This window comes from Daphnia carinata, chromosome 7, assembly GCF_022539665.2.
Source record: "Daphnia carinata strain CSIRO-1 chromosome 7, CSIRO_AGI_Dcar_HiC_V3, whole genome shotgun sequence".
Classification (NCBI taxonomy): Eukaryota; Metazoa; Arthropoda; class Branchiopoda; order Diplostraca; family Daphniidae; genus Daphnia; species Daphnia carinata.
Window position 1 is genome coordinate 7,205,535 of NC_081337.1, and position 14,024 is coordinate 7,219,558.

The 14,024-nt window shown below is 41.6% G+C and overlaps 6 protein-coding genes across 6 annotated transcripts in view; 4 read left to right on the forward strand and 2 right to left on the reverse strand.

Moving 5' to 3' along the window:
* LOC130685480 (uncharacterized) overlaps positions 1-14,024 on the reverse strand; it is a 38,583-nt gene that overhangs the window by 13,749 nt on the left and 10,810 nt on the right. The window lies entirely within an intron of this gene.
* LOC130686864 (uncharacterized) lies at positions 1,627-2,435 on the forward strand. The gene has a single exon (XM_057510035.2). It carries the CDS (start codon positions 1,627-1,629, stop codon positions 2,371-2,373), a length of 747 nt encoding a protein of 248 aa, XP_057366018.2. The 3' UTR covers positions 2,374-2,435.
* Positions 4,003-5,317, reverse strand: LOC130685664 (putative cyclin-dependent serine/threonine-protein kinase DDB_G0272797/DDB_G0274007). Its single transcript, XM_057508990.2, has 4 exons — positions 5,173-5,317; positions 4,667-5,107; positions 4,461-4,609; positions 4,003-4,402 (listed from the first exon to the last, which is right to left on the reverse strand). The coding sequence occupies exons 2-4, from the start codon at positions 5,095-5,097 to the stop codon at positions 4,224-4,226; spliced, it is 759 nt and encodes a 252-aa protein (XP_057364973.1). The 5' UTR covers positions 5,098-5,107; positions 5,173-5,317; the 3' UTR covers positions 4,003-4,223.
* Positions 6,035-7,624, forward strand: LOC130685584 (aldo-keto reductase family 1 member B1-like). The gene is made up of 7 exons (XM_057508903.2): positions 6,035-6,169; positions 6,229-6,284; positions 6,360-6,471; positions 6,573-6,689; positions 6,785-6,979; positions 7,046-7,249; positions 7,365-7,624. The coding sequence occupies exons 1-7, from the start codon at positions 6,095-6,097 to the stop codon at positions 7,554-7,556; spliced, it is 951 nt and encodes a 316-aa protein (XP_057364886.1). The 5' UTR covers positions 6,035-6,094; the 3' UTR covers positions 7,557-7,624.
* Positions 8,580-10,382, forward strand: LOC130685571 (aldo-keto reductase family 1 member B1-like). The gene is made up of 6 exons (XM_057508898.2): positions 8,580-8,870; positions 9,048-9,215; positions 9,391-9,507; positions 9,578-9,772; positions 9,851-10,057; positions 10,162-10,382. Exons 1-6 carry the CDS (start codon positions 8,796-8,798, stop codon positions 10,351-10,353), a joined length of 954 nt encoding a protein of 317 aa, XP_057364881.1. The 5' UTR covers positions 8,580-8,795; the 3' UTR covers positions 10,354-10,382.
* Positions 11,487-13,995, forward strand: LOC130686853 (acid-sensing ion channel 2-like). The gene is made up of 9 exons (XM_057510023.1): positions 11,487-11,637; positions 11,715-11,818; positions 12,010-12,131; positions 12,221-12,377; positions 12,569-12,853; positions 12,962-13,210; positions 13,326-13,442; positions 13,692-13,758; positions 13,829-13,995. Exons 1-9 carry the CDS (start codon positions 11,487-11,489, stop codon positions 13,993-13,995), a joined length of 1,419 nt encoding a protein of 472 aa, XP_057366006.1.

A 14,024-nucleotide genomic window follows, 5' to 3' on the forward strand; every position in this document is an offset into this window, starting at 1 on the left:
TAATCTGACGTATGCGAACAAGTTTTTTAAGCTTTAATGTTGTTTTGCTTTTTTTTTTGTATTTTGGGAGAACCGAAATTTTTTTTTTTCCAGTGCTTCTTTTTTGTTTGTTCTTGCCTTCTTCTGGGACCAAGGGCCTATGCCAGCAACGAGAATGAGACCTGAAATATTTTAAGCTCTATAGAACATGAACATTTCCCTAGACGACAATGATAGCGACTGAGAGAAAGTGTACTGACATTAACTAGGTCGTTCGGAGAACTTAAATTTTCCATCTACGTGGATTACCGGTATATTTTGCTTTCTTAGAACAATCTGTCCCAGGAGAAACCTTGTAATAATCGTAATAAAAAGCTATTGTTGTCCGACGTTTGTACAGTGTGTCCAACTTCGAACAGCCATTTACACATAATGATATTAGTGGGCTTGCCGTGCCATCTAGCGACAGTTTGGCACCTTGGTCTGAAGCGCAATGCTCAAAGCATACGCAGTCATAAACAATTGATATCCTTCGTACCATAGCAAAATTTGAAAACGAATGTCAATTCTAAACATAGATGCCAAAACATTTCTATTTTTAACAAGCAGAAATTTTTACTATCGATTGTAGAGGAACAACTATCGATTTTAGCCCAAAGATCATCACGGTGACCTTTGCCATGTATTTTTGGAATTCACGTACACAGGTGAATGACTTGGATTTAACAGAAATGAAGAGGCAAGCCAGATTACATAAGGAATCGTGTCCCAATAATTAAAGAAGATTTTCTTCTCGCAATCGGACGCCAAAAAAACAAAACAAGTACGGGGAATAGGAATACAACTTTGAGAGGAATCATACTGCATTGAATCAACTTTCAGCATGATTAATCTTCCGCAAGAAGAAGTGATTTCCTCGTAGAATGAATTAATTAATTTGTACGCTGCAAGATTCCCTATTTTCATGGAATTTAATCTGTGAGTGTCTATGGGAGAAGTTAATAACATCGAGTGTACATAAAGCATTTTCTGAGAACACATCATTAGGAGAAAATATTTTACCTAGATGCATCTACTTACCTTGGACGAGCTATTTACATGCTTCCCCAAATTGGTTCTCGATATTTGTCATTACCCCATTAGCTTTAAATTTTATGGTGCCTTACCGAGTTTGCGCCCACAAGTGTAGTATATAAAGACACGGGTGTTGTAATTTCGTCAAAGCATTCTGTCGTTTTACCTCGGCAAGAGCAATACTTTCTTCTGTTTCTAGAATGGGCCATCTTATGTAATTTCATACAAATTTTGGTTGAATAATAAACGTTTTTAAACATTCATTACTTTTATTATTTGCACAGGTTTTCAGTTTTACTAGCTGTATTCTGCATTGTTGGTGCCGATTTCCATCTACCGGGTGACGAAGGATTCGTACCTGGCCTTATCCCACCGGCGGTTGCACTGCCGCCCGTAGCAGATACTCCGCAACCAACGGCGCCCGCACTTCTCAAAGAACTAAACGCTGATTCTTTGGTCAATGAGATTAACAATCGTGAGTTGGACATGTACAGGCTTGCTTCGTTACCCGCATTACCCCAAGTGACCCAGATGTGTAACCCGACGAGAAACTGCAATCCTTACACAAATACCATGCCTGCCACTCCCGCCCCGGCTGGCTACAATGCTGCTCCACCGACGGCGTACCCTGCCACTCCAGCTCCTATCCCGCAAGCTCTCGCAGCCATGCCAATCTATGCCGCCCCAGCAGCCCCATCCTATCCAGTCACTATGCCGATTGCACCGGCTGCTATGACAAGCTACGTTGCTCCGGCACCTCCATCCTATCCAGCTCCCCCAGCTGTGCCAATGTATGCCGCTCCAGCATCACCGAGCTATCCAGCCACTACCCCACGTGCTCCTTCACCCATGCCAAGCTATGCCGCTCCAGCATCGTCACCCTATCCAGTCACTACTCCGCGTGCTCCAGCAGCAATGCCAAGTTATGCTGCTCCAGCAGAGCCATCTTATCCAACCACAACCCCGCGTGCTCCGGCCCCTGTGCCAAGCTATGCTGCTCCAGTACCTCCATTCTATCCAGCTACTACCCCACGTGCTCCATCAGCAATGCCAAGCTATGCTGCTCCACCATCTCCATTCTATTCGATTACTACCCCGCGTGCTCCAGCTGTAAGGCCAAACTATGGCACTCCAGCACCACCATCGTATCCAGCCACAACCCCACGTGTTCCGGCCCCTATGCCAAGCTATGCTGCTCCAGCGCCTCCATCCTATCCGGTAACTACTCCTCGTGCTCCCTCACCATCTATTTACTCGTCAGCCCCAGCTCCGAGTGCTCCTTCGCGCCCGTACCCGATCAGAGTCACCACCACCTATTGATAGTAAATGACTTCTTCTGTTTAAATTGATGGCATCAAATAAAACATGCTATGAATCAAAATTGGTTACCGTTTTGGTTTTTTTTGTCAAGAAGCTAAGGAAATTTGGCAGAATTTTTGAGGAAAGCACATGGTGTTTAAAATTAGGATTTTAAGCTTGATGATGTTCCTAAATGAAGTTATGGTACTAAGTATTATAACGTATTGTCAATGAACATAACGAAAAAAAAAATATACTTACATATCAATATGTTATGAATCGTTAACCGCTCAGGCAAATTCCTATTAAATGCCACAAGTCCCCAGTAAAATTTCTAAATTCTTGAGAATTCTGCGGAATGGGAAGTTGTAATTCCCTTACATCGCGCGGATTCCTAGGGACTTTTTGCATTTTTTGAATTGCGTGCACTCTAAATTGAAGTCGATAACCTCTGCTTGTCTGCACCGCGTGAGTTTGAACAAAAATTTCAATGCAGATTGAAAAACAATTTTAACAGAATGGATAGTGTACAGAAAAATGCCTGGCTACCAGACTAGAAAACTAGCTCTATCACATCAATATGCATCAATATCATCTAGTCTCATTAACATTTATTGCCCTTTTTTTTCTCTTTAGCGGAAGGCAAGCTTTGGGTTACAATAGTGCAGCTTTTTTTTTCTCTACATTCTACTGGTATCTAATGGAATTCCAAAAATTCTTCCTGGACGTGGGTGTACAAAATAATGCAGGACTACATGTATATAAATCGTTCTAAAGGCTTCGGTTTCGCCAGTCAGTTATCAAGTCAGCCTCAACAGAGAGCACTAGTCAAGCTAAAGATGAAATTACTCTCGTAACTTTTAGTGGAATTTACTTTATCACATGTTTTCTGTGTAATTTTGATTTCTTTTTCCAGCAGATTTTTAATGTTACTTCACATAGTCTATTCCGTCTTTGCTGATTTTCCTTATCCCAAAGATAAAGGATTAGTGCCGACAAGAGCATTCCAGTCAAAACTTTATACGGACTTTTCGAAATTCGGGTTTAAGAGATTCATCCATAGAGGCTTTGAAAAGGCGTTACAACCAAGCATATCTCAGTACAACCCTTTCACCTTTTTTTTAAGGATGTGCGATTCGACAGGTCAGTGCAATTGACACCTAAAAAACAGTTGAAACTAACAAAAGCTGCGTTACCTTGCTTGATTCACGTAACATCGCAGTTTTTGGCTTTAGGTCACGGAACAATTAATTATTCAACCAGACCCACGCGTTGTCCTGTTTTCTCCCAGAAGAAAGTTTACATTCGCAACTCTGTTTTCTACTCGTTTTCAGCGTCTGCGATTGCACTACTGGCCTATTCAACGACAAGTAGGCCCACAACCGCGCCCATGACCCACTCTGCCCCAGCACCCGTTCACATGACGCCAAGTTACGATGCTGTAATATCGCCGCTTTCAGGTGATTCGCAACTATTGAAATACGCAGCCACAACCCCCCGTACTGTCGTACCCACAAGCAATTCCACCAAAATAACTTGCTGCTAGAATTCACATCGACCTCCCATCCAAAGTTTTTCTGTCTAGCGAGCAAAAAGAGCATAATATCACGTTATGTGAGGCGGCGAATAAAATGGAAGTGCACCTAGAAATAAAACACATCGTCGTTAGTCTATTTCAATTATGCTCTTTCAATAAAATCACCAGCACCTGCACACATCTTATACGATCTAAAAATACACAGTCCAGATCTTTTCATCATTAACACGTCAAATATTTTAAAAATAGTCTACCTGTCAAACATTTTCGTCACGTTAAGACATTAAGAGGTACACATGAGGGAACGAGAATCGGAAATTCCACGAAAAGCTCATCACTGTACAGAACCCGTGGCTTGCTGAGCTTGAATAAATTCTGGGTAATCAATAAAGCCATCCTTATTCTTGTCGTCCTGATCCAAAATTGGATCAATCATTGCTAAAAGCTCGGCATCGGTAAAAATTTTGGGGTCAGGTAATGGCGTGCCGGCTTTAGGATCATGATTTGCTTGGTCTACAAACCATAGAAAATGGTAATTTTTTGTAATTAGAATATTTGTTTTAAATTATACCATGCCAGTGAATAAGAGATTTGACCAGCTCACAACCATCTAACTTGTTGTTGTTGTCAGCATCATGCATCTTGAAGTAGTGGAACTGCAATTCTTGCTCTGACATTCTACTGGTGTCTACAGGCATTCCAACATGTTCACCAATGTGGCTATAATTTGATAACTGGGTGATCTTTACTGATTTAAAAATAATATAATAGACTTACTCTCTCTCGTTTGCCATGTGTTGGGCGTTGAAAACTTGTTGTCCTTGCTGAGGATGAGCATGAGCTGCTGGTGGAGGTGGTGGATGGCCCTGGGCAGCAGATACTTGGTGATGGGCAACTGGTGGTTGCTGATGTTGCATACCAATTGGCTGTCCACCCACTTGCTGTTGCTGTTGCTGTTGTTGCTGTTGTTGCTGCTGCATAGCAAGTTGTTGCTGCTGTTGCATTGCTAACTGCTGTTGTTGTAGTTGTTGTTGTTGATATTGCTGCTGTTGCTGTTGGAGGGCCATTTGCTGAGCTTGTTGCTGAGACATTTGCTGTCCACCTGGCTGTTGATATACCTGGGGATTGACTCCTGGCGGATGCTGTTGTCCATTGATCAGGTGCACTGAGAAGGCCAGTAAAATCACGGCAACCCGGCACCTATACATTTTGGTACACCTACAAAAATATTTTTAAAAAGTTATTTATCGCCAATTCAGTTACCTTGATAAATATTGGTTTACCTCTATCACTAATTTGAGCAGGAGGTAAAATGTGCAACAGGTTTGGGACGTTTTCCCAGGTACAGGTGTGCAGAATGCAGTACTAAATTTCTTTTTGAAACGTCAAATTTAAGAGTGACGTGTAGCAGGGAGACCACTGCTTACGAATAAGGTGTGGTAGTAATCGTTTTCTTTCAATCAAAAAAGAAAAGCGCACCTTGATTTTCTACGGCCATCTACCGGCTTTCAGCAAATCTGAAATTTACGAAACTTTTAAAATAGAATTTTTGGCTGCCATCTACCGGGTTTTATATATTACCGTCTAAAAATAAAAAAAAATTATTCAAGAAAAAAGTATCAAAAGATGCAAAAATCTCACTGTTTGTTTAATAACTGGGTATGTAAAAAAAAAAAGAACATAATCTTTTTTAATTGGTACGATTTAAGTTAGGCTGTCTTTTTCTTAGTGTGTTGGGGCGCACTTAATACAGCAAATGTAAAGGAAAAAACATAGTTAGCATAGAGTTACAATAAATATGATATTTTATAGTTTTTTATTTTTACTTCATTATACCTGTGGGCATCTCCTTCACTTTCTTCATCATTGATTTTCAGAGGGTAAAAAACACTTTTTATTCCACAATTAGACAAGAAGAGCCGAAGGAACAAGGATAGTAAAACTGCACACCTCATGGAAATTAAACTATGGGATGAGGCAATCGAGATAATGCATAGTCATATTGATTTTACCAACACCGTGACTCGACTGTTGTATCATTGCACCCCATATTATGCACATTTGCTAGGGCATGCTGCTGTTCATACTTAAGCCTAATCAGATAACATGATATAAATACGTCTCTTCTTGCTGTCTTTTCATCAGTCCATTTCCATACGCGTATCTGTTGGTTATACTTGAGTGGGCCCTTCAACACCTCATAAGATGACGATTAAAATACCAAATGTTCGTTTGAATAATGGCTATGAAATGCCTATTATGGGCTTTGGCACATACAGCGTAACTTATGCTCATTAAATGTAAGTTGGATAACACTTAAGACCGTTTTCTCCGTGTAGGGCAAACCTGAAGAGTTCACTCGCATGATAAGTGATGCCATCAACGCTGGCTATAGGTAAAGTACTCCGTGACACATTATGCATATTAGTAATCCCTTAATTGTGTACTGTGTCCTTATGCAACCAAATAGGCACATCGATGGCGCAATGTTCTATGGGAATGAAGTCGACGTAGGCAACGCCGTTCGTCAAAAGATTGAAGAGAAGGTCGTCAAAAGAGAAGACCTCTTCCTCGTCAGTAAGGTAAACACAATATTCTCAATAGAACAACACGTAATGCCCAGCGACCTGGTTTAAATTTTGCCCTTTGACAATATGTAACTTTAAAACCAACGTTTCAACAGTTATGGCCAACGTTTATGAGCCCGCACTTGGTTGAACCCACGCTGCGGCAAACTCTGAAAGACCTCCAGACGGATTACCTAGATCTCTACTTAATACACTGGCCTACTGCCTTTGAGGTTTGTTTATCGAAGTAACCTGCATCACGCTGAACGACAAGTAAAGCTGCCAGCATGTAACGTTCAACATTTTTCCCTCTTGTGCGATTTAACAGGAAAACATGGGTCTGGTGCCCAAGGGCGAGGACGGAAAGATCCTGTTTAAAACTGTGGATTTCGTCGACACCTGGAAATCAATGGAGGCCTGCGTACGCCAAGGTCTAGTACGCTCCATTGGCATCTCTAATTTCAACAGTCAACAGATCAGCCGCTTAATGAGCCATTGTTCCATCAAGCCAGTTACTAATCAAGTTTGTGTTGGCGTCTAATTTTATATTTATCGACGAGAATGAGTAATCATGTTTCGTAATATTTAGATCGAAGTCCATGCCTACTTGAACCAGAAGAAGTTAATTGAATTTTGCTCTCAACACGCTATTATTGTAACGGCTTACGGTCCTCTCGGCCGTCCCGGATTTCAAAAAGACGATTCAGAGCCAGTTCTCATTCTCGATCCGAAAGTGAAAGAACTGAGTGCAAAGTACGGAAGGACTCCCGCTCAGATAGCTCTGCGTTACTTGGTATGCCGTCTTTATTCTCTTTGAAACTTTAGTAAACAATTCCTTGAAGTCCGCAAGCAAAACCTGCTAATGAATACTGAATTTCCTCATTTTAAAAATGTCCCTAAATTTCTAGACAATGCAAAATTTGCCTGTTATTCCAAAATCCTCCACTAAATCGAGGATCGAAGAAAATTTGGCGTCACTCGAATTCGATCTGTCCAAAGAAGACATGGCCATACTCGACGGCCTCGATTGCGGTTATCGAAACAACAAGTGGGAGTGGGCACTGAAACATCCAGAATATCCATTTACTTTACCGTTTTAGCCGCTTCGTTTTTAAGAACCAGTTCAACTATTTTCACAGAGATTATTAGAAATAAACTTGATCACAAGTTCACATAGATTACGGTATCATCGCCAATGAATTTTAATTTGTTTGGTATTAGACGTTCAAAATTTATTCACAACTTCCGTGGTTCATTCCATGGTCCACAACATCCATGGTAAGTAGCGCTGAAGCGGTACAGCGATAGTTGCTTACTGCAATTGGGAGCATCCTAATCATTCCTCTCTGGCTTAACGAAATATTGATGCAACTTCATCCTTTTTACGTATTCTTCCATGCTGCATGCAAATTGCATGGGAGGAGAATGGGCTTGCGTTTATTAGACAACTTTCCTTGCAGCTATTTAGAATGAAAATAGCTGCAAATACATATGAAAATAGCCGTATATAGTGCCTCTTCCGATTCATCCGCCCACGTACCTGCGGCAAAACTTGCATGGCTCCCAGCTAATGAAATTCATTCGTACAAAACTAAACACGCTTCGCGTGGTACAGCAGTCATTGTTGCATTATTCTAGACTTCCTTTATGGCACACCGCGTAGGGACTTCAACAGACAAGCGGGCTGCAACTGGGCAACGTATATCTAGCATGATCGAAATGCGAAACGATGCTTCAAGACTTGGAACACTTCCATTATTTACCCTCTAACGAAACAATGTCAGACTTTGCGAATGCACGTACGCCGTTTGGGTTACATCCCACTGTCTCTTTTGTACATCGCTTCTTTCAAAAGACGGGATTATAATCAGCCGCCTCCCACTGTGAGTTAACTCGAGTTAAGTCGACTTTAACGTTGAAACATGGCCTGCAAGTGGCAACAACGCAACGCGAGAACGATTATTTATTGTTTCGCTTCCTTGATGTAATATGGCAGCCATAAAACCGGTAGCGATAAACAAGATACGAGTGGGATAAAAAGAGGCTGAACCATTTGCGGAGCCAACTGTGAGGCTAAGCACGAATCGCCTTGGTAACGCGAAACCGAGTCTCTGTAAATAGTTTTTTATTTATCTCTTCCTGTTGTCAGTCTCCACCTCCATCCAATATAGCTCGATCGTTGTTCTCGAATCGATTATTATGCGTAACCGTCAATACATAATCGACGGGAAACGGACAGTCTAAAGCTGGCTGTCAGCCACGTCTGCCATTTCGTTTATTCGCAATTGAGCAAGTCTAAAAATTTCCAGTTTTTCTTTATAACCACCCATCAAAGAGAAATGGTTGTGAAAATTCCAACAGTTCCTTTGAACAATGGATACGAAATGCCGTTGATTGGCTTCGGAACAGCAAACGTATACACCACGTATCTATTATTAATTTACAGGTCCTTTTCTACTTGACTTCACAACTATTCATTCCTTCCTTTTCTTATCACGTTTCTTGTTTTGTTGCTGGGCCTCTTCGATCGATGACTTAAAAAATCCCCCCAAAAAACGATGAATGCGACCGGTTTCTTTTGGCGACAAAAGGCTTACCATGACGAAATCATCCGGGCCGTTGGAGACGCAACTGAGGCCGGCTATCGTCATTTCGACGGAGCTTCATTTTACGCCAATGAAATTGAGGTGGGCCAAGCCATTCGGCAGAAGATGGAAGACGGCGTGGTTGATAGGAAAGATCTTTTCATTGTTAGCAAGGTAAATACAATTAGGTCACGCCGGATGTGCATGTTCCGCCCCATCTTTTAGATCCTTTCACAACCGCAGAAAGCGTTCAGAGACGCGACCTACTTTTTGCACGGCAGCAAGAAATGGATTAAATAATTCTCGCCCTCCTTTTTTTTTTTACTTAATTAACTTCTATCCAACCTAGTTGTGGTGCACGTTCATGAGTCCCGAATTGGTTGAGCCGGCCCTACGTCAAACTCTGAACGATCTCCAATTGAATTACTTGGACCTGTACGTGATGCACTGGCCAATGGCGTTCGAGGTTTTTATTTTGAAACAAACTAGATATCTTATTCCGAGAAATAATATCCCTATGTTTAACATTTGAACAGGAGAATACGGATTTGATACCGTTAGACGAGAACGGCCTTCTCAGATGCAAAAATGTCGACTTTGTTCATACCTGGAAAGCAATGGAGGCGTGCGTTAGCCAAGGTCTGGTACGTTCGATCGGCGTTTCCAATTTCAACAGTCAACAACTAAGAAGACTGATGGACAACTGCACCATTAGGCCAGTCACTAATCAGGTTATCAAACAATCAAACGTATGGGGCTGGCAAAATCAAATTATTAATCGAGGCGCAGTTGCGCATCATATTGTTTAGGTAGAAGCTCACGTTTATTTGAGTCAGAAACCAATGATTAACCTCTGCAGAGAGTACGAGATTGTCGTGACGGCGTACGGTCCACTTGGACGCCCGGGACTTAGCCAGGATCCCGAAAACGACCCCATTCTCCTCGATGACCCTAAAGTTAAAGACATCGCAGTCAAGTACAACCGAACCGTTGCCCAGATTTTGCTTCGCTACCTGGTATACAAGTGCACATAAGACACAACTTCCCTAAAGACCCTCAAGTTCTTTTTTCCAATTCGTACATAATATTTCTCTTTTTCTTTTGTTTTACTGTGACGTAGACTATGCAAGGTTTGCCCGTCATTCCAAAGTCTTCCAACCGCGCCAGAATCATCGAAAACTTAGCATCTGTCGATTTCGACCTTGCAACCGAGGACATGGCCCTTATAGCCGGCCTAAATCGTGACTATCGTTACTTGAAAAATGAGTGGGCTAGTCATCACCCTCATTATCCATTCCATATCCCATTTTAAACTGTAAGAAAATCGATAGTCTGATAATACAACAGGAAACTTATAACATGTTCGATTTCACGACGCTTTCATTCAATGCGTTTATTAAAGGGTTTCGTTTAATTTTCGTTATCTTCTTTATAATAATAATTACACGGATGGTATTGTCAGCAAACAAACGTCAAACAACACGCTTTTTAATTAGGCGTTGACGATGAGACGCCTCCGCTTTTATGTCTCGGTTATGCGATGAATCGATGAGCCGGAGGTATAACTCAATTATCCGCTTTTGAATGTACGAGCTTGTTGCGTCAACTATCAACGAGATTGGATCCGCAAAATCGGCAAGTGGCAGACGTGCACCTACACGTATACCACTTGTCAAGTTTCGTAACACCGAATAACTACCTCAATCAGCATAATTCCGCGGATTTACAACTGCCCTGTTGATCGCAAATTAAACTTAGCTTGTTTTCAAGGCATCCAATTTACTTTCAGTGGAAAGTATAGCGAAACAACTAATGAATAGTATTGAGTGAATGCATTGATGTACGTATACATAACTTTCATCCAATCGGAAAATTAGTTAAATTTTCCCCTTAGAGCGTACATGCATCACTAACCAAAATGCCATTCGGAACTTGGTGCCGTCAATGCAATCATTAGGAGATGAGCCGCTTGCATAAAATATTGATGGAAGTTTGTTGTACGTCAGCGGCTCTCTTTGACTATGCAATCGAGGGAAGGCGCAATGTTATGGACAATTGGACACGACTCTGAAGGTCAGCCATGAGATCCGCACGCACGCAGCAAGTACGGGTATTTAAACAGACAACATGCTAGTATCAAGTAATTATGCGTAACGCATCGAACCCTGTTCTATATTATGACTGTAGTTTTATCGATCTATACCAATGGGTCTTGTTATATCTGCCTGTTAAGGAACGTAAGCTATATTTTACTGTACACGGACGGGCAACAGTGTCAGTTGTTTCATAAATATATGTAAATATTCCAGTCGTTTCCGATCGTTCTGCACAGCGGAACCATTCTTTCGATTTCCTAGGCGAAGTTTGCATGCATTTCGTTGTAGTGTTGGCAATTCTTTTCCATATTCGAATAAAACCTCGCGAAGACTCGAAAAGTACGTCACGATGAAGAGAGCGGTGAACTCACGTCGATCAGTTGCTGTCGGCCTGAAAACCTGCCAGAAAGATCAGATGAAACGACCTTCCGGTTTGTATCACGACGATCAATTGGACATTGATTCGTTAGCAGGAGATGAAGAACCGGAATTCAAGATCGGTATAAAGTATTCACTATAGAACCATATACTTGAACGGCATTTCACATTTGCCAAGTGTTTGTTTCAACTTGCAAAGGCATTCCCGGGTCTCGAGCTCTTTTTGGAAAAACGACTCACCCATTACGACGAATCTTCTGGCTTTTGTTGACTCTTTTCTTCTTCGTTTTGGCTGTTGTCCAAGTCAGTACCATCTTGACTCTTGATTGATTTTTCATTTCTTTTTTTTTTTTTGGGGGGGGGGGGGGGAGAAGGACAGCGCTTCTTGTTATTTTGAGACCGTGTTCTGTGACATGCCAATTAAGATTGACTGAACGGTTGATCTTTGTTTATTCACACATACTGTACCCGATCGATATAATCCATTGTAACAGGTTCAGGATCGAATCGACTATTATGTGAAGACGCCCACACGCAAAGACTTGGTCATTATTAACAATGATACTCTCGTCTTTCCTCGCGTGACTATGTGTTTCGGACCAGGCAGAACTTTCAAGTAATTAGTAGACATGTAAATCAAAAATGTTGCCTGCATCAATTCCTTGCGAAGGGGAGAAAAATATCATATTCCTCTCTGTTTCAAAGTCATTCAGCCATGGAGGCAATGCGTCAAAATGCCTCGCTTGCAATGGGAATTAATCAGAATGAGGTCCAAATGCCGTACGACCTTCTCTCGTTGACGAAACTGACAACCTTGTGGAACGATATCGGGCACGACATCGGCGTCATGTTCGAAACTGGAGTAAGTAAAGATCGAGCGGTTATGTTGTATATGGAATGAACTACTGTTCATGTGTTTAATCTTATATAACTTCCACCATGACCTCGCTCATGAAAATTCTATTTTGAACAATAGGGTTTCCTCCTAATGTAAACATTAAAGTCCTGGCAACAAATTTCTTAACAAAAATGTTTGGCTTTATTTTCGTATAGTCCTCAAAATGTTGGTTCGGTCGCGGGAAACTGTGTAAGGAGGTTGGCGAATGGCACCAGCTCCATACCGTTCTAGGTCCGTGTTCTTCCTTCCACGTTCGACATCCTGTTAAAGAGACTGGCCTCTTTAACGGCCTCTACATGCTAATGGAGACCAACGCACCATCTGATTCCTGGATTTACTCTCTTCATCCAGCCAACATCGATCCGGCATTGAAGTTATACGATCAGAAACATTACGAACTTCTTAATACAAACACCGACGTTGAAATCCGTTTCTATCAGGCATGGAATCGATTTATCCAGATATATAAGAGGAAGACCGTTCTTCGGTACAACCATTTCACGAACAATATTTTTGTTTTCGATTTATTTTCCCGTGGGAGCGAGTAGGAGAAGTTGATAAACGTCTGGCACCATTCATGCGAAGACGCCGTGGACTACACGATTGAGAACTGTGAACTTGAATGCCTCAGTGAGCAACTAGTCCGCCGGTCTGGTTGCCGTCTGCCTTTCATGCAATTGGCCAATTCATCACAGTTCCACAGCAGAGAAACTAATCCGATGTGCAACACATCGGGCTCTTATCGCATCGCTGACGAGGAACTGCGACGGATGCTTAGTGGCGACGATACTCTAGGGGTGAGCAATCTCCTTTCTACCAAAAAAAAAAAGAGACGATTCTAAAACGACTTGCAACGAATGATGATAATGTATGTCGAAATATACATCAACTAAATGTAATGCAAATCATTAGAGTCGATCCAGATGCAACTGCAAGCCTCCATGCCACACTACTTATTATCAAATTGATAAAGAGAAAGTGATAGCCGACATCAGACCAGGACGTCTTCGATTACGGATCTTCTTTCAGGTCTAATTTTTCTATATCGACGTTCTTTTTTTGATGGAAAATTATTGCTCTCCTTTACCAGTAAACAGCGTTAATGACGTAAGTAGTACAGTACGTGATCCATCGTCGTAATGCCCATTATTAACAACTGGCCGACTCATAAACGAACTTACACTAGACGCCGATAATTCTACATCGTGTTGTGTCAGTTGTTTATGACTTTCATTAATACTGAATTTCTTTTGCATGTTACTCCATTTTTTTTTATAGGATAAAACATACGAATATCTCACGGAGAGTCTAGTCTACAGCCTGATAACTCTCTTTTGCGACATTGGTAAGTACAACAAATTTTTAGTTCTCATTAGCACACAGAACTGCTTCTTTGAAAAAAAAAAAAAATGTAGGCAATTCAATCGGCCTGCTGCTAGGAGCCAGTGTTTTGACGGTATGCGAAACGTTGGAATGGGGATGTTTCCGGCTCATCCATTGTTTAATGTCAGTGACGGCCGGTGCTGGACGAGCTAATAAATTACAAAAGGTCCATCCTTGTCAAATACCAGCAGCTGGTTAGATGCTTCTAGCCAATTGTAAGAAGAAACA

Coding starts and splice junctions, on each gene's coding strand:
- LOC130686864 (XM_057510035.2), top strand. CDS start 1,627: ATGCCTGCCACTCCCGCCCCGGCTGGCTACAATGCTGCTCCACCGACG.
- LOC130685664 (XM_057508990.2), bottom strand. CDS start 5,097: ATGTATAGGTGCCGGGTTGCCGTGATTTTACTGGCCTTCTCAGTGCAC. Junction 4,610..4,666: donor CACATGGCAAACGAGAGAGA/GTAAGTCTATTA, acceptor ATCAAATTATAG/CCACATTGGTGAACATGTTG. Junction 4,403..4,460: donor ATCTCTTATTCACTGGCATG/GTATAATTTAAA, acceptor TATGGTTTGTAG/ACCAAGCAAATCATGATCCT.
- LOC130685571 (XM_057508898.2), top strand. CDS start 8,796: ATGGTTGTGAAAATTCCAACAGTTCCTTTGAACAATGGATACGAAATG. Junction 8,871..9,047: donor TTGGCTTCGGAACAGCAAAC/GTATACACCACG, acceptor TGGCGACAAAAG/GCTTACCATGACGAAATCAT. Junction 10,058..10,161: donor AGATTTTGCTTCGCTACCTG/GTATACAAGTGC, acceptor ACTGTGACGTAG/ACTATGCAAGGTTTGCCCGT.
- LOC130685584 (XM_057508903.2), top strand. CDS start 6,095: ATGACGATTAAAATACCAAATGTTCGTTTGAATAATGGCTATGAAATG. Junction 6,170..6,228: donor TGGGCTTTGGCACATACAGC/GTAACTTATGCT, acceptor TTCTCCGTGTAG/GGCAAACCTGAAGAGTTCAC. Junction 6,285..6,359: donor GCCATCAACGCTGGCTATAG/GTAAAGTACTCC, acceptor GCAACCAAATAG/GCACATCGATGGCGCAATGT.
- LOC130686853 (XM_057510023.1), top strand. CDS start 11,487: ATGAAGAGAGCGGTGAACTCACGTCGATCAGTTGCTGTCGGCCTGAAA. Junction 13,211..13,325: donor GTGGCGACGATACTCTAGGG/GTGAGCAATCTC, acceptor GCAAATCATTAG/AGTCGATCCAGATGCAACTG. Junction 13,443..13,691: donor GATTACGGATCTTCTTTCAG/GTCTAATTTTTC, acceptor TTTTTTTTATAG/GATAAAACATACGAATATCT.